A 20,910-nucleotide genomic window follows, 5' to 3' on the forward strand; every position below is an offset into this window, starting at 1 on the left:
GGGCTTCATCTCCTTTTTCTTTTCTTTACATATTTTCTTGAAGAATAGCTAATGAAAGTGCCTTTTGAATAAATCAGAGTTGCCGTTTCCTCAAAGGAGACTCACAAACCCACAAAAATTGAGTTACCTGTACTATTTATGGTAAAGATGTATAGAAAAAAATTGCAGACTTAGAAATGTTATTACCTTGCCCATATAACTGGTGATTATCATGATTAATTCAGAGACATCAGAAAATAATTTAATTAAATAATTTGGTTCAGGTAAATTCTATTTTCCCTGATCAATGTTCTTGAGTCTAGAAATTCAGTGCTAAACCCAACTTGTTTATAAAACCAGTATCTTGCAGATCCAAAGACAGAACAGAAAACCCACTCTACCTTTTGGTTACTCCCTGCACCTCAAGTCTATATCATTTTCCTAAATGCTCACCAATCATTGTGGAAGCTATGGCAGAGGGAGCATTTTTAAACCCTTGGTCTTAAAGAAGAAATAGCATCAAAAGAGGCTAAAATTACACAAAATACTGTTGATCCAGCAAGGGAATATCTTTTACTAATTTAGTAGTGGGCTAAAGTCAGGGAGTGAAACCTACCTATGAGGTGTGAAGGGATGACATTTCTGTTTTTCTCTGCAGGAGTGATAGGAAGCTCTTTTCAAACTAAAATGACCAAAATGACATTGAACTGGTTCTATTCAGAGCTTCAATAAATCAGCCCCGAGAATGACTTCCTACTCAAACCTTTTCCAGTAGAGAGGGGAGATCTTTATTATAAGCCTTCACTGAAGCTACTCTTGGGCAAGCATTCACAGCCGTGTCCAAATCAAAGAGTGAATTTTCTGGTTCAAGACCAGTTTTCATGCATCACAGGAAGGAATATAAGTGGATCAATTTTGAGATTCCCTCCAACCTCCATGTGTCCAGGATTTCTTCAAAAAAGGACCTAGTGGCCCTCTGGAGGGCAGTAAAAATGGGATTTTGCCATTTTTTGTACCTCTTTGGCTCCTGAGCAATTGAGAGGTCTGTAAAACAAGGTGTGCCAACCTGGAGAGCTAGGACAGAGTGGATCTGTGAATTCAAATGGGGAAAAAGTCCATCTTGACTCCCACTAACTCTTAATAGCAATTTAAACCAAACCACAGTAGCATTAGCTTAATATGACTTGGTCACCAAATAATCATGGGTATGTTTATATCACATTTCAATTCTTGTACATATCTTAAGCTATTATTGACATTCATAATTACTTTTAAAGTATGGTAGTTATTATGTCCACCAGTAGCTTTTATTGTGTATTCTGTTAATGAAGAAGTATGTCTTTTAACATACTACGATTTCAAAAAATTTTTATTATCTGCTGGAGTATGAGTTTCCTCTGTGCTGTAGACTGAATTGTGTCACCGTTAAAATAATATGTTAAAGCCCCAATTCTCCAAATGACTATATTTGGAGACAGGCCCGATAAGAAGGTAATTAAGGCTAAATGAGGTCATAAGGGTGGGGTCCTGATACAACAGAATTAGTGTTCTAATGAGAAAAGTCAACAGGAAGCTCACTCTATGTACGCACAATGAGGTCATGTCAGCCCATAGCAAGAAGGCTGCCACCTACAAGTCAAGAGAAGAGGCTTCCGAGTGAAAACTATCTTGCCTGCACCTTGACCTTGGACTTTCAACCTCCAGAGCCAGGGGAAATAAATTTCTGTTGTTTAGGCCACTCTTTCGATGTTATTTTGTTATTACAGCCTGGGAAGATAAAGACACCCTGTAACCCTTTCATCTTATTTTAAGTATTTATAAAACATTATTCTGTGAAGTAGAACAGGCTTCCTCAGACTGGCAAAGGCTGTGATGACATTAAAAACACACATGAAGCTCCCATGTAGAGCAGAGGATCATGGCAGACTGTGACTCTTAGTACATACATCTGGCTTCTGATTCGCTCTGTGTTCCTTGGAGATTTGCCTAATTCTAAGTGCCACCAATTATTCAGGGTAGTAAAAGTGAAATATCTTAGAATCATGGCCATACAGAATTCAGCTTTTCTGGGTTGTTAGCAAGAATCAAGACTCAGAAAAATATCTCTACCAGGGCCTTCTTTCATTTGGGTGGTTACTCTGGGCCAAGCTACTCTGGGAGATAAGGATAACTGACAAAGCCCCTAAGCTCACAGGGTATAGTCTGTCATACAAAGTAAGTCTATAAGAAATAATGACAAAGCAGAAGGATAAACACTTCAACACCTTTTCAACTTTCATTCACATTCTTCCATAATCCATATGCATAAGCATATGTCTTGTATTTCCCCTTGCCTGTCCCCTCCTCCACTGCTTCAGCAATTCCTTCTTCCCAAGTTCCTTTTATACTTATAAGAAAGTTCTCCCCTGCTCTAGATTCAGGCCATCAAAATCTTACACTTCTGATCTCAATTTGTATATGATAAAGAACAGCAGAGTATAGCATATGTGTGAGAAGAAAGTGCTTAGTACCTCATTATTCTCTTTAAATGTCTTCTCTTTCTAGGTCTGCATTTTTTTTCTACCCGTCTTTACCATAAAAAGTGTAGGTAACTCAATATTTCTGGGTTTGAGGGTCTCTTTGAGAATAAGGCAACTGTGATTTATTCAAAAGGTACTTTCATTAGCTATTCTCCAAGAAAATACATAAAGAAAAGAGAAAGGAGAAGCCCAGGAAGATCTCTATATCTAGATAGTGACATTCCTTGTCAGTGAGCTCACAGAACTTTTTTTTTTTTTTTGGTACAACATGCATTACTGAATGCATTCTGCTCTGTACAATTGCCTCCACTTGTGTAGATTTTCTTTTTCTTCTCTACTTGATGGTTGGCTCCTTGAGAACCAGATCTATGACTTAATTATTTGATATTTCTATGGTACTAAGAACACTGCCTGAGGGGCCACTTAGTAAGAATTTATTAAATGATAAATAATTCAATGTTGCTGAAAAAACAGCAAGTCATATTACTGTAGGAAATTATTTACATAGTGTTCATTTCTGAGCACTGCTGACCCACCATTTAATTTTAAAGTGTGGCTAAAATCGGTGTCCTGTCCTGATCCTTTCTGGTAATCCTTTGGATTTAATTAGAATAAAAAGTTCTTAACTGCTCTTGCTTATGCTCATGGATCATTTTCCCGTAAAGTAAAATGTGTGATGAATATAAAGTTTTATCATCCATGTGGTTTCAAGTGTGCTGTTTTATATGTGTCTGTTGCTTAAGAAGAGCAGTTTATAGAGGCATTTAAAAAAATTTTAATAGGAAACTTTACCTTTTTTTATGCCACCTGAAAGGTAATTTCAGCAGTTTACTGCTCATTTGAGAAGAGAATGTTATTTGGGGAGATACTGATTGAAGTGATCTGAGGAGGAGTATCAGTTAGCATATGCTAGGTCATGCTGCAGTAACACCCCATATCTCAGTGGATTAGCACAATAGTCTACTTCATGCTCATGTTCCATGTCCACCCTAGGTGGAGAGGATGCACTCAAAGATCCTTGGTGAAGGGAACTCCATTTCTATATATACTTCCTTAGTAATTGTATGAGGGAAAGGGAACGAGAAAAATTGTTCACTGGATCTTAAAGCTAGCCCTTGGAGAAAACATTTAGCACTTTTCCTCATATGCCATTGGCCAATTAAGTTACATGTTCACACATAACTTCAACTGGGGAAGTACAACATTACCACATGCCTAAAAAGAATAAAACAGGGATATTTGTTAAGAGCTCTAAAAAGAGATTGATAGTTTATGGAGTCATTTTTTTTAACCTTTTCTTGTTCTCTTATGTTATCTTGCTGATTAGACCTAGAGACCAGAATGGGTGTTATTGAGACAGTGTAATGCTTATTGTATGGCATATTACATACAAAAGTTATTAATCATAGAGGTACTACACCAGACTTCCATTTTGGTCATGATTAAAAATGCATGTTCTTAATTTATTTGTATCTGGAAATCTATACGAGACAAACATTAAGAGCAGCTTTAAGAAAAATGGTGTGTAACATTACTAAGTATTATTTTATTAAGACATACTTAAAGATCAAAAGGCCTCACCATGCCAATGAAGCCAGACTGATGAAATACTAGATAACTTTGTGCTAGTCGAAATAAAACTTTCCTTTGTGGCCCCTCAGGGGGGAACCTGTTGATTGCCTATCCCAGTATCCATGGGCCCTTCCCTCCTTACTGACAAAACCCTCATTTTATCGTGACGTGTATGTGGAGAAGGGTGGTTTCCCAGTCATCCTTCCAGCTAGATTTGGCCCAATGGCTATAAGCAGAAGTGCTGTGTGCTATTTCTGGGAAGTTGCCCTAACAGAGAAAGAGAGGGCACACTCTTACTGTGCTTCCTCCTTTCTGCTGCCTATAAAGTGGATTTGATTGTTGGACTTCTAGATACTTTAGTTGATCCTTGAGAAAGTGAATAAAGATTTACCTGCTACATGAACTGGTGCCTGGACGTGTTACACAACAAGCAGTCAGGACTCCCAAAAAGAGCCATAGTAAGTGTTCTTAAGAACTGTCAGAAAAACAGCCTTTGGGGTAAACTTAAGACTGTTCTATTTCAACCCAACATATGAATTTGGGGCTCAGCATTCAGCCCAGAACAGTGCTGACGTGATAAACCAGGGACCATCTCTTTTCCTTGAGGAACTGTAGCCTTTGCCTTTTTAAGTTCCACTCTCACCTTTGATCTGATAGACAGTCTTCAGAGAGGGGCAAAGGAGTAAATCCTCAATCCTTTAAACAAACGGCTCTGAATCATTCTTGGAGAGTTAATCTATAGAAGCCTAACTACTCTATGTTGGATCCTGTTCTCCCTGACCAATACTCAATATCACTATATCTTTGTTACTTTTATCAAAGGAGGCCTTCAGCAAGGAACCAAGACAGTAAAGTATTATAAATATGAATGGAAGAGACTATAGGAGAAAGAATGATCAATAATGTTTGAGACCATGATAGACATGCTTCTTCAGCTGTACTGCATGCTGAGTTGGCAATTATTTGGATGAGTACTTGCAAAGTGTCCTTTCCAACCAAAATTAAATTACAAATGTCTTAATACTTGCTTATTTCCATTACGGTTTATATTTGAGAAGCATAACATTAAAAAGATATCTTTAACTATAGCTTCAGTAATTATGACACTTTGGATCTAATCAAAACCATTCCAGAATATTATAGGGAGAAAAATCATGTTAAAATTTGGGATATAGAATTCCTATACTGCATTCCAAATTAAGAAAATAGACTTGGAGCACCTGGGTAGCTCAGTCAGTTAAGCGTCTGACTCTTCATTTCAGCTCAGGTCATGGTCTCAGGGTCATGAGATGGAGCCCCACCCTGGGCTCAGTGGGGTTTCTGCTTGGGATTCTCTCTCTCTCCCTCTCCCTCTGCCCCTCCCCCATTCATTCATGCTCTTTCTCTCTCTAAAATAAATAAATAAAACTTTTTAAAAAAGAGAGAAAGCAGGCTTAATTTTGCTGCTTATTAAGCTGATCCAACTTTGAGTTACTTAGGCTCACAGATACCTATAGCACTACTTTGACATCTGACTCCAGTTTAATATATGATATTATAAATTATTTGCAATTAATGTGGAGAAATTATTTCAAGGACATTCAGGAAAAATCTATCATGCCAGACAGCTGCTTAATCAAGAAGCAAGGGACTGAAAAGATAAAAACTTAGAAGTGTTTACTGAAGAGTTTTTAGCAATACCAGCACTTCATAATACAAAGAAATTAACATAAAATACCTATAATATTCTGTTCTTATGGTATCTATAATGATGCTTTTTTGCTCAAGGTATTAATTCATTATTTTATTGTTCATTAAAGCAAAATGTAAAAGGAAGATTTCGAATGCCTTAGTTAAGCATGTAATTAGCATTCAATAAAACAAATGCTGTGAGACAAAAATGGTGTGCTCCTTTAACATTTTTTCTTACAGAACAACCAATGAAGAAATCAAGCATAATAAATGTAATCCTTATAATCTCATAAAACTATTGGCTTAAATAGAAATTCACTTTTGGAAAATAAACTATATTCTTTTTAATCTTAGCAAGATCTGCACAAATCACTAAGAGTTCCTCATGACTTTAACATTGGTTATTCTTATGGTTTCAAAATTGCCAAATCCTTGACTCCTGATACAATTTTGCATCTAAAAGGATGACATTGTCATTGTCAATCATTACACAGAGACAAAGGTATAAAATAAACTAACAACATGGTAGCTATGAAATAGTTGTTTTAGTAACGGTCAACATATTCATGCATTCTTGCATATAATGTATTATTTGTTTCAGACGTAAAGGTCTGGAAAAATGAAGGGGGGGAATCAGAGGGGAAGACGAACCATGAGAGACTATGGACTCTGAGAAACAAACTGAGGGTTCTGGAGGGGAGGGGGGTGGGGGGATGGGTTAGCCTGGTGATGGGTATTAAAGAGGGCACGTACCGAATGGAGCACTGGGTGTTATACACAAACAATGAATCATGGAACACTACATCAAAAACTAATGATGTAATGTTTGGTGATTACTATAACATAATAAAAAAAATGCATGCATTTCACTAATACATGCTTGCATTATTTTCTTTCTGCCTGATTTTCTTTAAGGTTGTCAATGTTGTTTTTATTCTCTTTCACATTAAATAGTTATTCGATAGTTTAAAATAGATCAGAAATATAAAACAATCTAACTTTTAAAAATTCTGCTTCTGTATTCCGAAGTCAAAGTTTCTTTCTAAACTAAATACAGACCTAATAATGTAGGTGGAACAAGTCTAAATACAGTTGATCCTCATTATCCACAAATTCTGGTTATTTGCAAATTTGTCTCCTCACTAAAATTGATTTGTAACCCCCAAATCCATACTCATGGAGCTTCCCCTGTTGTTTGCGGACATGTGCAGAGTGGCAAGAAGTTCCAGTCAGTGGTCACACAGTTCCCAGCTAAGGTCAAACAAGGCAACGCTGGGCCTTTCTGCTTCAGTTCTCATAGGTAGATGACCATGACCAGAGGAGGGAGATGGTAGGAGGCAGTACAGAAGTACAAATGTTCAAGAAGCTCCACCTCTGGGGCCAGGTGGGCAGAATTTGAAATGGTTTGTTGGCACCTTTGAGTGGGTCAGCCTCATACAAGTCATTTAACACTACAGAACCTTATTTTTTCTATGTGAAGAAACCAGAATCTACCAGGATGGGTTGTTTTTAGGATTCACAGTTATAATCTATGTAATTACATATATTTTTTCTAGGAATAATGGTTCAGTATTCATTCATTGAGTGCCACAATTTCATGGAACATAACTATCACAAATAATGAGAATCCACTGCATTTAAACAAGTGCATATTTATTCAGTCTTCATGCACATAGCCTAGCAACACATAAGAGAGTAGAACAACTGTGAATAATATAAATTTTATATAGAATATGAATTAAATATTTCAAATAAATGAAAACTACTGTAGCATTAATAACAAGTTTAACTGAATGCTAATTTCTTAGAATTTTTCCTGAGAAAATTATGAGCATAAAATATATTCACATTTACCCATGGTTCATGTGGTTAATGAATCGTCCAGATTCTGTTAATTGAGATGGCAAAGAGATAAATGTTGAGGATTCCACCAACCTGACACTAAAATAAATGAAAAAAGGATTATTTTGAATTCTACTATAACAAAATTCAAATGACCACAAAACATTCTTTTAAATTTTTTTCCATCATTCATAAAATATAATTAGAATCAGAATAAATTACAGTTTAAAAATCCACGTGTTCTCATTCTGCATCTCAAAACATATATGTTTTCAAAAAGGGAAAGATCAGGCCGCCTGGCTGGTTCAGTTGAAAGAGCATGCAACCCTTGATCTCAGGTTTGTGAGTTCAAGCCACATGCTGGGTGTAATGATTACTTAAAAAAAAAAAAAAAGGAAAGGAAAGATCTGGAATATGTAAAAAATAATATTCTATTACATGGAAAGGCAATACTAAATTCTTACAGCAAGGAAATTTAGAACAGAAATGACTGCCCAATTATATTCTAGAAACAATGAAATCATATACTGGTCTCAATGTATTGTCAGAGCTGTATACATTTCATAATTTCTAATCTTATTTTCAAAAAAGAGAATGTTTCTTTCAGGACTGGACATGAGATATGGATACCTAGCTAATCAGTGCATTAGTAAGTATGCCATCTTCGGGAATTACATAGCAGTTCAGCCCTTCTTATAAGATAATGCTCATTCATTCAGGAAACAGTTATGGAGACTCCATTATATGTTATAGGTGGGACTAAGTGCTGGAAATACAAGCATGAATCTGTTATCGTCTCTGCCTTAGGTTGCCCACATTATAGTGGAGGAAAGAGGAAATGATCCTCTAGATGTGGATGAAAGATGTCATGAAGAGTCATGTCAGGAATGCCTAATTCTATATGTAGAGTTGAAGAGAATCTGTATAATATTAATAACAGATTTATTCAAACTTGATTTTGTAGTAGGCCAAATGCAGGCTGCACCAAGATGGGCCACTTTGGTGTGAAGAATATTTTGAGTTAAAAGCAGTCAAAAACTAGCAGATTCAGGTCAAGCTCTTCATCTTCCTCTCAACTTACTACATTTTCATTGGAAAACAGATCCTGTACCAGGAAAAAAGCTATTAACAGAGATTCCTCTTTAGCTAAGAAAAATATCTGAATAGGACAATCTCTGTTTTCCAGACATCTCCTCTCACTTTCTTGCTAATGGTCTTCCTCCCCTTTGTATCCTCACACTCCTCTCTTCTTAGCTCATATAAGTCTCATGTTGACTCACTGTCTTTGGAATTTCACATGTGTGTGAATTCCCCTTATGTAAGAAACTAAATTTGATTTTCTCCTGTTAATCTGTCTCAGCTAATTAGATTCTTAGTTCAGCTAGAACGACCTTGAAGAGCAAATTGCTTCCTTCCCAACAATTTATTAAAATAAATCTTTATTAAATTAAAAAAATAAATCTTTATTATATAACAGTTATTAAGCTCATAATATGAGCTTTACAATAAATAGATCAATAATAAAAATAAAATGTTTTAGTATTGAAACAGAAACACACATACAAACACACATACAACTGCATACAAAACTAAAATGTAACACATTCATACATCCTAACGTTTCAACGTTGAAGGGGTTCAGGATAGCCTCTGCTCCCAAAATGTCCCACTTTGGTGTGCAGATTATTTTAAGCTGAAGGCAATCAAAACCCTGTGGGCTCAAAAAAACTTCTCCCTTTCCCTTAATTATAAAGAAGAATCTAAATTGGGGGTCTTTCCCAGAATAAGGGTTATTAGCAGAAATAAATTTTATCTGAATGACCCATCTCTAGGGCAGAGCAAATGTCTAATTACCAAACATCTGCTTTTCTTCTCCCCCTGTGAGCTGCATTCCTTTCCTCTAAATTCCCAGACTCCTATCCCCTTCTCCTTAGTTCAGTATGACATATATACCTCATTTGGCTGTCTTTGGAATTTCCTTGTCTGGGTGGATTTCTCATACTTACACTATTAAATTTGATTTTCTCCTGTTAATCTGTTTCACATCAATGTGATTCACTGTCCAGCTAGAAGGACCCTTAAAGGGGACAGGAATTCTTGCTCACTGACAAAGCTAATGTCACTTTCTGTCCTTTTATTTTAAGTTGGTAGTTCTGATAGTTTCATACAAGGATTGTAAGGAATTATATTAATACTAAATACTAAAAATTTTTAAACAAAGAAAATTAACTGTAGGAAAATGTAAACAATGAACTATGTGAGACATGTATCAGACTACCAGATTTGCTTATATCATTTTAAAGTTATAGTTAGGCAAATGTAGGAAGAATTCCTCTCTAGAGGGTAATTTTAATTTAAATTAAGGCACTAAATTCTCATTCAAATCTCATAAAATTATGAGGCAGAAAAAATTTACTATGTTTCTTTATATTTCTTTAAATCCAAGGTGAATCTTCAGGGCAATTTATATGGGTCATAATTTGTTCTGGCTAAAAAATAGTCACAAGGATAATACAATTTTACACACAAATAAAAAGACTAAACCAATAAAGTAAATATTAGATTTTTTTGTATACGGTGCATGTACCATTTTGAGATAAAATAGCATTTGAAAAGTCCCTGCTTAATTACACTGAAGATGTCCTCCTTAAAAGAGAAATATTAACTACAAAAATGAAATACAAACTGCCATTAAAATGGAAAAAAGTCCTATTTCATTACTGTAGCTTCTAAATTGGCGGTTTTCACACTTCAGTGTGTATTAAAAACATCTGCAGTGCTTGGTCAAAATGCACATTTCCAAGCTCTATTTGCATGAATTCTGACTTAGTTAAGTCTGGCAAGGGTTCCAGGAGCCTCTATTTAAAACAAGCTCTCCAGATGCTTTTTAAATAGCTTATATATGGATTAAACTTTGAAAAATCTTGGCTTAGACCAGCAATGCTCTAACATTAATGTACAAAAAAAATCCTCTGGAGATGTTAAATGCAGATTCTGACTCAAATGGATTGGGGTGGGCCTGACACTCTGTCCAACAAGCTCCCAGGTGATGCTGATTTTGCTGATTCAAGGACCATACTTTGAGAAGGAAGAGTCTGATCTAAAACAAAAACTATTTTTCAAATAATGAAACCAGACTACCAGACAAAGAAAGGCAAGAAATAGCAGAGTTAGAACCATCACACATTCACTACCTTATAAAAGCAATAAAAACACTGGAAAAGACTGTAAAAATTAACTTTTTCAGAGCACTGGTTAATTAGTGAAAGGCTTGCAACAATTTGAGTAGTGTTTATTAAAAAAAAAAAAACACACCTTGATGATAAGAACAGCAGAGTTTGTGGCCTTGTAACTTTTGTTATGTTGTAATTCCCATCTTTTCACTGCTCTGTAGTAGCCTTGAAAACCAGCAGCCTTGCAACTCAGGTATTTGTAAAATCTGGCAGACTTACAGCCACATGAGGGCATAGACCGAGACTGGAGCTCATCAAAAAAAAGTCCCATCCCTGAGTATTGTTACTTTTTCATCTGTCTCACAGCTCCCTAGAAAAATTCAGTTTGCAAGGTGTTGTCTTTACTGACCTGACTCAAAGGAAAACAGCAATATCCAGGATGTTTGCTGAAAACAATCAGTAGCAATTGTACCTGAGGTTCCTACAGCAAGTTGGATCAAACAAGAGCTTGCCAAAACATCAAAGGAAGATCTGGGGAACAAGAGGCCTATATGAGGGGTTGAAGTAGCTTGCTAGATCCCTAAACTATGTGAAAGGCTTCAACCCTGTCTATGAGAGACAAAGATGTCCCACCAAATAAAGAATACTAACAAGGAGAGAAATCATTCAAAAGAACCAATTATAAATTTTGGACTTAAAAAGTACGGTATCTGAAATAAAAAATCACTAGAGGGACTAAACAGCAGGTTTGCAGTGGCAAAAGAAAGAACCAGTGTACCTGACAATGGGCCAGATAAAATGATTATCTCTAAAGAACAGAAAGAGAAAATAAATTAACACAGCCTCAGAAACCTGTGAGACACCATTAAGCATACAAACACAAGCCTAATCAGAATCCTGAAAAGATAAGAAAGAAAGAGGCAGAAAGAAAATGCAAAGAAATAAATGATGAAAAATTCCCAAGTTTGGAGAGAAATATTAATTTACACATCCAAGAAGTCTAAAAAATGTTATTCAGAATAAACCCAAGGCAATCCAAAACTAGAAAATAATAGTCAAACTCTCAGTAAGCCAAGGCACGGTAAGCAGCAAGACAAAATTGACTCAACACCTATGTTGCTCCATAGTAAAATTAAACAGTTGAATTCCCATCTGAAACCCTAGAGGACAGAAGGCAATGGGATGATACAGTCAGTGTGCTGAAAGAAGGCTGTCAAGAAAGACTACTGTATACAGCAAAACTGTCCTTCAAAAATGAAGGAGAAATTAACAAGTAAAGAAAAACTGAAAAAGATTCATTGCTAGCAGAACTGCCCTACAAGAAATACTAATGGGTGGGGCACCTGGGTGGCTCAGTCGGTAACCATCTGCCTTTGGCTAGGGTCATGATCCCAGGGTCCTGGGATCGAGTCCCGCATCGGGCTCCCTGCTTGGAGGGAAGCCTGCTTCTCCCTCTCCCACTCCCCCTGCTTGTGTTCCTGCTTTCACTATCTCTCTCTCTGTCAAATAAATAAAATAAAATCTTAAAAAAAAAAAAAGAAATACTAATGGGAGTCCTACAGGCTGAAATAAAAGGACACTAGAAATTAACTCAAAACCACAAGAAATAAAAAGCACCAGCACTATATATATATATATATATATATATATATATATACACACACACATATATGTATTTTATATATTTTTATATATTATATATATATTTTTTATATACATATATATGTATTTTCTGTGCAATCTTTTAAATTCTGCTTTCTGATTTTAATGAAAAGAGTGTGAGACAATAAATATAAAACTGATTTAGGGGCTTATAATGTGTAAAGATGTAATGGGTATAACAGGAATAGCACTAACAAGGGGCTATGAAAAGGCGATATATTTCAGCAAAATTTCTGAATTATATTGAAATTAAGTTGGTATTAATTTGAGCTACATTAAGTTAGGATGCTAATTATAATCTTCAGGGTAACTAAGAAAATAAGAAAAATAAGGTAGAAGATAGAAGAAGAAATAAAAAATTTACACTAAAAATAAATATACAATACAAAACCAAGAAGTAATGGAGAAATAAAGGCATGAAGACATAAGACATAGAAAACAGGTACCCAAATGGTAGATATAAATCCTACTGTATCAAAGATGACATAAACTTTAAATGGATTAAATACTCCAATCAAAAGGCAGAGGTTGACAAAAGGAATACAAACAGATTAGAAAAAAATATAAACATTAGTTCAAAGACACAAACAGACCAGGAGCAAAAGGTCAAGAAAGACATACCATGCAAAGGGTAACAGAGACCTGGAGTGTTTATAGTAATAATGGGCAAAACAGAAGTTAAAGCAAACATTCCAGCATGAAAACATGAGAGCTCCATAGACTCACTCCTCCAGGAAAATGAGTATAAGTTGTAAAAATCAACTATTTTGATTCTCTGGAAATTATCTTAAGGGCATAGAGCAAATGAAGAAAAATCTATTCAGTAAGAAAGGCTGTAATCGGTGGCGTCTGAACCAAGACCCCTTCACTCCCTCTTCCTTCCCCACTCAGTAAGACAGAAACCCTACTCCTCATTGGCACAGCTAAGAATACAAGGCTCTCAACTTACCCAGTTCCCAGTTAGAGAGCTACTTTTCTGGGAGGGGTAGGACATCAACATTTCTCATCCTGCCCCCAGTACATGCTGCTGAAGCTAAGTTTTGGGCAAGTGCAGCTGAGAGGAGCGGTGGGGGGGGGGGGCCCTCTTCTGTCCAGCAACCACTCACAGGACAGAGGCTCTACATGGGTGTGAAATTGTCCTTGCCTTAGCTTTAAAATGGTTGCTCAGTGCTGGCAGAAGCAAGCCAAGTAGACCTAAAGCTATGGTCCCCTATCTCTTCTCGCACTTAACTCCTAACGTGCAGGTGGTTGGCAGAGAAAAATGCAACACTATCCCCACCCCCAGTTACAGAGCCATGGTTCCGAGATTTCGCCTGGAGGGAGAAGATAGCTGGGCTTAAAACAGCTCTTAATCTCTTCTCAAAGGAACTGATTTCATTTTCAATGAAGTATGAAGAAGATCAAGCCAAGGGATCAATGAAAAATAGTGCAGATTGTGGTGAAAGGCAATTGGGAGTAGATAGGTAGATTCACTGGAGATACAGATACTACCAAACTAGGCCTGCTAATTTGGTAGTAAAAACAGGGGAAAGGGACAGCTGGGAGGATCCTTTGTGGGGACAGAATAAATCTCAAATATTGACCTAAGGAACTATCACTTCAAAGGAGCCTACATTTGATTGAATTGGTCTGAGGAGCAATTTATGCCTCCTATACAACTGGAATCAGCAGAATCTAATATCTGGCTGTGGGTGTGGAAAGAGATAGTCAAAAGTAGTCCCACCAAAGCCACTCTCATCCCAGATTGACTGTGGGCATGCCCAAGGCTATGTCCCCTGAGAAGTAACATCAGAGGCTTCACACTTTGTGTGTGGAGTCTTTTGTGGGGAGGAGGTAGCTATTACTAAAATGAGCTATCTAATCAGTTAAAAAATTAACCAATACCATTAATGATCCTGGGGGAGATGGGACCAGTATTCAGCTGCTACAAAATATATATTCTAAAATGTCTAGCTTTCAACCTTAAAAATGGTGAAACATGAAAAGAAGTGGGCCATGGAAAAGCATGTTAAAGTGACCAGTTATTAGATTTAACAGAATACTAATTCCAAATTGCTGTTATCCATGACTTCAAAAACTAAGGAAAGTATGACTAAAGAAGTAAAGGAAGCTATGATGACAATGTAACATCACATAGAGAATATCAAAAGAGACTGAAATTAAAAAGAGAACCAAATAAAAATTTTGGAGTTGGAAACTACAAAAACAAATATAAAAATCATCATCACTAGGGGGGCTCAACAGTAGATCTGAACTGGCAGAAAAAAAAGAATTAACAAATTGAAGATTGATAGAAATAATGCAATCTGAAGAACAGACAGAAAATAGAATAAAGAAAAATGAACAGAGTCTCATACATATATGGTGCACCATTAAACGCACCAACACATGTGTAATACAATTGTTGGAAGGAGAAGACAGAGAGAAAATAAAAGAAAAACTGAGGTGTGGGGCAGCGAAGCTGAATTGAGCCATGGAAGTTATTCCAGAAGATAATGTGAATCCATAGAAACAAATAAACCAGAAATGATAAATAAGCAGGCTAACATAATGAAAACTATAAACGTGTACTTTCTATTATGGGCTGAATTGTGTCCTCCCTCAAATTCATATGTTAAAGCCCTAACCCCTAGTACACTCACAATGTGACTGCCTTTGGAAACAGGGCCTTTAAAAAGGCAACTAGTTTAAAATGTGGCCATTAGAGTGGGCCCTAATACATTCTGACTGGTGTTCTTACAAGAGGGCATGTGGACACACAGAGACTCCAGGGATGTGCACATAGAGAAAAGAGATCATGTGAGGGCACAGCAAGAAGGTGGCCATCTGCAAGCCAAGGAGAGAGGCCTCAGAAGAAACCCAATCTGCCAATACTTTGATCTTGTACTTCTAGCCTCCAGAACTGTGAGAAAATAAGTTTCTGTTGTTTAAACCACCGGTCTGTGGTATTTTGTTATGGGAGCCATAGCAAACTAATACACTGTCCTTTCTTCTCTCAGCTCTCTTAAAATCTTAAAAATTACACAAAATAAAAAAAAATACCCAGAAATGTTAGTAACATTACTGATTATTTTAACACCATTGACATAATATGTCTGACAAAAATACTACAAAAAAGGGGGAAATGGAATAGAGCTATATAAGAGTAACATAAAAATGAAAAGGTAACCTACTGAATAGAAAACATTTGCAAATCATATATCTGATAAAAGACTAATATCCAAAATTTATAAAGAACTCATACAACTCAAAAGCAAAAAAACAATCCAGTTAAAAAATGGGCAGAGGATATGAATAGACATTTTTCCAAAAAAGACATATAGATGGCCAACATGTATATGAAAACATGTTGAACATCCATACTCATCAGGGAAATGCATTTCAAAAACACAGTGAGATATCACCTCATAACTGTCAGAATGGCTATTATAAAAAACACAAAAACCAAAACAAACAAAATATAACAATGTTGGTGAGTATCTAGAGAAAAGGGAACACTGGCATGCTGTTGGTGGGAATGTAAAATGGTGCAACCACTATGGAAAACAGTAGGGAGTTTCCTCAAAAAACTAAAAGTAGAACTATCATGTGGTCCAGCACTTCAACTTCTGGGTATTTATCCAATAAAACTGAAATCTGGGTCTCAAAAAGATATCTTTACTCTCATGCTCATTGCAGTATTGTTCACAATAGCCAAGATATGGAAACAATCCAAAGAACCCAAACGTCCATCAACAGACAAATGAGTAAAGAAAACGTGGTGTGTGTATATATTACAGTGGAAGACTAGTCAGCTTTAAAAAAGAAGGAAATCCTGCAATATGTGACAACATGTTCGAAACTTGGGGACATTATGCTAAGTGAAATAAGCGAGTCTCAGAAGGACAAATACTACATGATTCCATTTACATGAGGTATCTAAAATAGTCAAACTCCAAAGGCAGAGAAGAGAATGATGGTTGCTAGCAATTGGTACTAGGATGAAATGGAGAGCTGTTTATAAAAAGTTTCAGTTATGCAAGATGAATAAGGCCTAGAGATGTGATATACAACAGAGTTAACAACATGGTACTGTGCACTTAAACATCTGTTAAGAGTGTTAAGAGGGTAAGTCTCATGTTAAATATTCTTACCACCAAAAAAAAAAAAAAAAGTAACACAAGGAAACTTTTGTAAGTGACAGATATGTATATTACCTTAATTGTGGTGATAGTATTATGGTTGCATGCGTATGTCCAAACTCATCAAATTGTATACATTAAACATCCGCAGTTTCTTTATATGTCAATTCTACCTCAATAAATAATAGAGAAAATCAGGAAAACCAGAAGAAATGTTCTTTGAAAAGACCAATAACACTGACAAATGTTTCCCTAGACTGATCAAGAACAAAGGAAAGAAGATGAAAGGATTCTGAGAGAATACTATGAAAACGTCTATGCCAACAAATGAGATAATGTGGAGGAAATGTACAAATTCCTAGAATGGCACAAACTATCAAGACTGATTAAAAGAAGAAATAAATATCTGATTAGGCCTATAACAAATAAAGAGAGAACTAGTAATGAAATAAACTTCCCATAAAGCAAAGCTCAGACCCAGATGGCTTTAGTTGTGAATTCTTATGAAGATTAAAAGAATTAATACCAATACTTCACAAACCCTTCCAAAAAAACAGAATAGAAGGGATCAGTTCCCAAATCATTCTTGGAGGGTAGTATTAAAGACACAAAAAAAAGATACAGTCATCACTAGAAAAGGGAATGACACCATTAAACCCTATGATTCTAAGTGTAAAATCTTTCAACAAAATACTAGGAAATCAAATCTTATAACATATGAAAAAGCATTATATAGCAAGAAATAGTTGCATTCTGCAAAAAAGGAATTTGACAACCACTAATCAGGTAGACACAGGCATGTGGGTGAATCCTGTCTCTGTTAAATCTCGGTTGGGTTGCCATTTTTGTTAAAAGTAGTGTTAAATTTTTATTAAAAAGTGATCAGATCTGGTAAATGCACTGCATATAATTTTGGGGAAAATATATTTTTTTAAAATTTTAGTGTTATGTTAATCACGATACATTACATCATTAGTTTTTGATGTACTGTTCATGATTCATTGTTTGTGCATAACACCCAGTGCTCCATGAAGAATGTGCCCTCTCCAAAGAACGTGCCCTCCCCAATACCCATCACCAGGCTAACCCATCCTCCCACCCCCCTCACCTCTAGAACCCTCAGTTTGTTTTTCAGAGTCCATTGTCTCTCATGGTTCATCTCCCCCTCCGATTTCACCCCCTTCATTCTTCCCCTCCTGCTATCTTCTTTTTTTTCTTAACATATATTGCATTATTTGTTTCAAAGGTACAGACTGTGATTCAAAAGTCTTGCACAATTCACAGAGCTCACCATAGCACTTACACTCCGCAATGTCTATCACCCAGCCACCCCTTCCCTCCCACCACACTGTAGCAACCCTCAGTTTGTTTCCTGAGATTAAGAATTCCTCCTATCAATGAGGTCATATGATACATGTCCATCTCTGATTGACTTATTTCACTCAGCATAACACCCTCCAGTTCCATCCACATCATTGCAAATGGCAAGATCTCATTCCTTTTGATGGCTGCATAATATTCCATTACACACACACACACACACACACACACACACACACACACACACACACATATGCATGCCACATCTTCCTTTTCCATTCATTTGTGGATGGACATCTTGGCTCCTTCCACAGTTTGGCTATTGTGGACATTGCTACTAAAAACATTGGGGTGCACGCACCCCTTCGGATCCCTACATTTGTATCTTTGGGGTAAATACCCAGTAGTGCAATTGCTGGGTCATATGGTAGCTCTATTTTCAACATTTTGAGGAACCTCCATACTGTTTTCCAGAGTGGTTGCACCAGCTTGCATTCCCACCAACAGTGTAGGAGGGTTCCCCTTTCTCTGCATCCCCGCCATCTGTCCTTTCCTGACTTGTTAATTTTAGCCATTCTGACGGGTGTGAGGTCGAATCTCATTGAGGTTTTGATTTGGATTTCCCTGATGCCGAGCGATGTGGAGCACTTTTTCATATGTCTGTTGGCCATTTGGATGTCTTCTTTGGAAAACTGTCTGTTCCTGTCTTCTGCCCATTTCTTGATTGGATTATCTGTTCTTTGGGTGTTGAGCTTGATAAGTTCTTTATAGATTTTGGATAGTAGCCCTTTATCTGATATGTCATTTGCAAATATCTTTTCCCATTCTGTCAGTTGTCTTTTGGTTTTGTGGACTGTTTCTTTTGCTGTGCAAAAGCTTTTTATCTTGATGAAATCCCAATAGTTCATTTTTGCCCTTGCTTCCCTTGCCTTTGGCGATGTTTCTAGGAAGAAGTTGCTGCGGCTAAGGTCGAAGAGGTTGCTGCCTGTGTTCTCCTTTAGGATTTTGATGGACTCTTCTCTCACGTTTAGGTCTTTCAACCATTTGGAGTCTATTTTTGTGTGTGGTGTAAGGAAATGGTCCAGTTTCATTCTTCTGCATGTGGCTGTCCAGTTTTCCCAACACCATTTGTTGAAGAGACTGTCTTTTTTCCATTGGACATTCTTTCCTGCTTTGTCGAAGATGAGTTGACCATAGAGTTGAGGGTCCATTTTTGGGCTCTCAAAATATTCTGTTCCATTGATCTATATGTCTGTTTTTGTGCCAGTACAATACTGTCTTGATGATGACAGCTTTGTAATAGAGCTGGAGGTCCGGAATTGTGATGTCAGCAGCTTTGCTTTTCTTTTTCAACATTCCTCTGGCTATTCGGGGTCTTTTCTCGTTCCATACAAATTTTAGGATTATTTGTTCCATTTCCTTGAAAAAAGTAGATGGTATTTTGGTGGGGATTGCATTAAATGTGTAGATTGTTCTAGGTAGCATTGACATCTTCACAATATTTCTTCTTCCAATCCATGAGCATGGAATGTTTTTCCATTTCTTTGTGTCTTCCTCAATATCTTTCATGAGTATTTTATAGTTTCCTGAGTACAGATCCTTTGCCTCTTTGGTTAGATTTATTCCTAGGTATCTTATGTTTTTGGGTGCAATTGTAATGGGATCGACTCCTTAATTTCTCTTTCTTCTGTCTTGTTGTTGGTGTATAGGAATGCCACTGATTTCTGTGCATTGATTTTATATCCTGCCCCTTTACTGAATTCCTGTATGAGTTCTAGCAGTTTTGGGGTGGAGTCCTTTGGGTTTTCCACATAAAGTATCATACCATCTGCAAACAGTGAGAGTTTGACTTCTATTTTGCCAATTTGGATGCCTTTGATTTCTTTTTGTTGTCTGATTGCTGTGGCTAAGACTTCTAATACTATGTTGAATAGCAGTGGTGATAGCGGACAACCTTGCCGTGTGCCTGGCCTTAGGGGTAAAGCTCTCAGTTTTTCTCCATTGAGAATGATATTTGCTGTAGGTTTTTCATTGATGGCTTTTATGATATTGAGGTATGTACCCTCTATCCCTATACTCTGAAGAGTTTTCATCAAGAAAGGATGCTGTACTTTGTCAAATGCTTTTTCTGCATCTATTGAGAGGATCATATGATTCTTGTTCTTTCTTTTGTTAATGTATTGTATCACGTTGATTGATTTGTGGATGTTGAACCAGCCTGGCAGCCCAGGGATAAATCCCACTTGGTCGTGGTGAAGAATCCTTTTAATGTACTGTTGGATCCTATTGGCTAGTATTTTAGTGAGAATTTTTGGATCCATGTTCATCAAGGATATTGGTCTGTAATTCTCCTTTTTGATGGAGTCTTTGTCTGGTTTAGGGATCAAGGTAATGGTGGCCTCATAAAACGAGTTTGGAAGTTTTCCTTCCATTTCTATTTTTTGGAACAGTTTCAGGAGAATAGGTATTAATTCTTCTTTAAATGTTTGGTAGAATTCCCTTGGGAAGCCATCTGGCCATGGGCTTTTGTTTGTTGGGAGATTTTTGATGACTGCTTCAATTTCCTTAGTGGTTATGGGTCTGTTCAGGTTTTCTATTTCTTCCTGGTTCAGTTTTGGTAGTTGATACATCTCTAGGATGCATCCATTTCTTCCAGGTTATCTAATTTGCTGGCATACAGTTGCTCATAGTATGTTCTTAAAATTGTTTGTATTTCTTGGGTGTTGGCTGTGATCTCTCCTCTTTCATTCATGATTTTGTTGATTTGGGTCCTTTCTCTTTTCTTTTTGATAAGTCTGGCCAGGGGTTTATCAATCTTGTTAATTCTTTCAAAGAACCAGCTCCTAGTTTCATTGATCTGTTCTACTGTTCTTTTGCTTTCTAGTTCATTAATTTCTGCTCTGATCTTTATTATTTCTCTTCTCCTGCTGGGTTTAGGCTTTAGTTGCTGTTTTTTCTCTAGCTCCTTTAGGTGTAGGGTTAGGTTGTGTATTTGAGACCTTTCTTGTTTCTTGAGAAAGGCTTGTATTGCTATATACTTTCCTCTTAGGA

General features: G+C 36.6%; 1 protein-coding gene across 3 annotated transcripts in view; it reads right to left on the minus strand.

Annotated features, from left to right (window-relative positions):
* The window catches only part of CFAP47 (cilia and flagella associated protein 47), a 519,587-nt gene that overhangs the window by 233,099 nt on the left and 265,578 nt on the right, over positions 1-20,910 (minus strand). For all 3 annotated transcript variants that reach the window (XM_088028500.1, XM_088028501.1, XM_088028499.1), the window contains exon 40: positions 7,596-7,682. In XM_088028500.1, coding sequence (XP_087884626.1) covers positions 7,596-7,682 — 87 coding nt within the window. The remainder of the gene's footprint in view (positions 1-7,595; positions 7,683-20,910) is intronic.

Source organism: Eumetopias jubatus, unplaced genomic scaffold, assembly GCF_037043125.1.
Source record: "Eumetopias jubatus isolate StellerSeaLion01/CBP00866 unplaced genomic scaffold, mEumJub1_p1.0 scaffold_11, whole genome shotgun sequence".
NCBI lineage: Eukaryota > Metazoa > Chordata > Mammalia > Carnivora > Otariidae > Eumetopias > Eumetopias jubatus.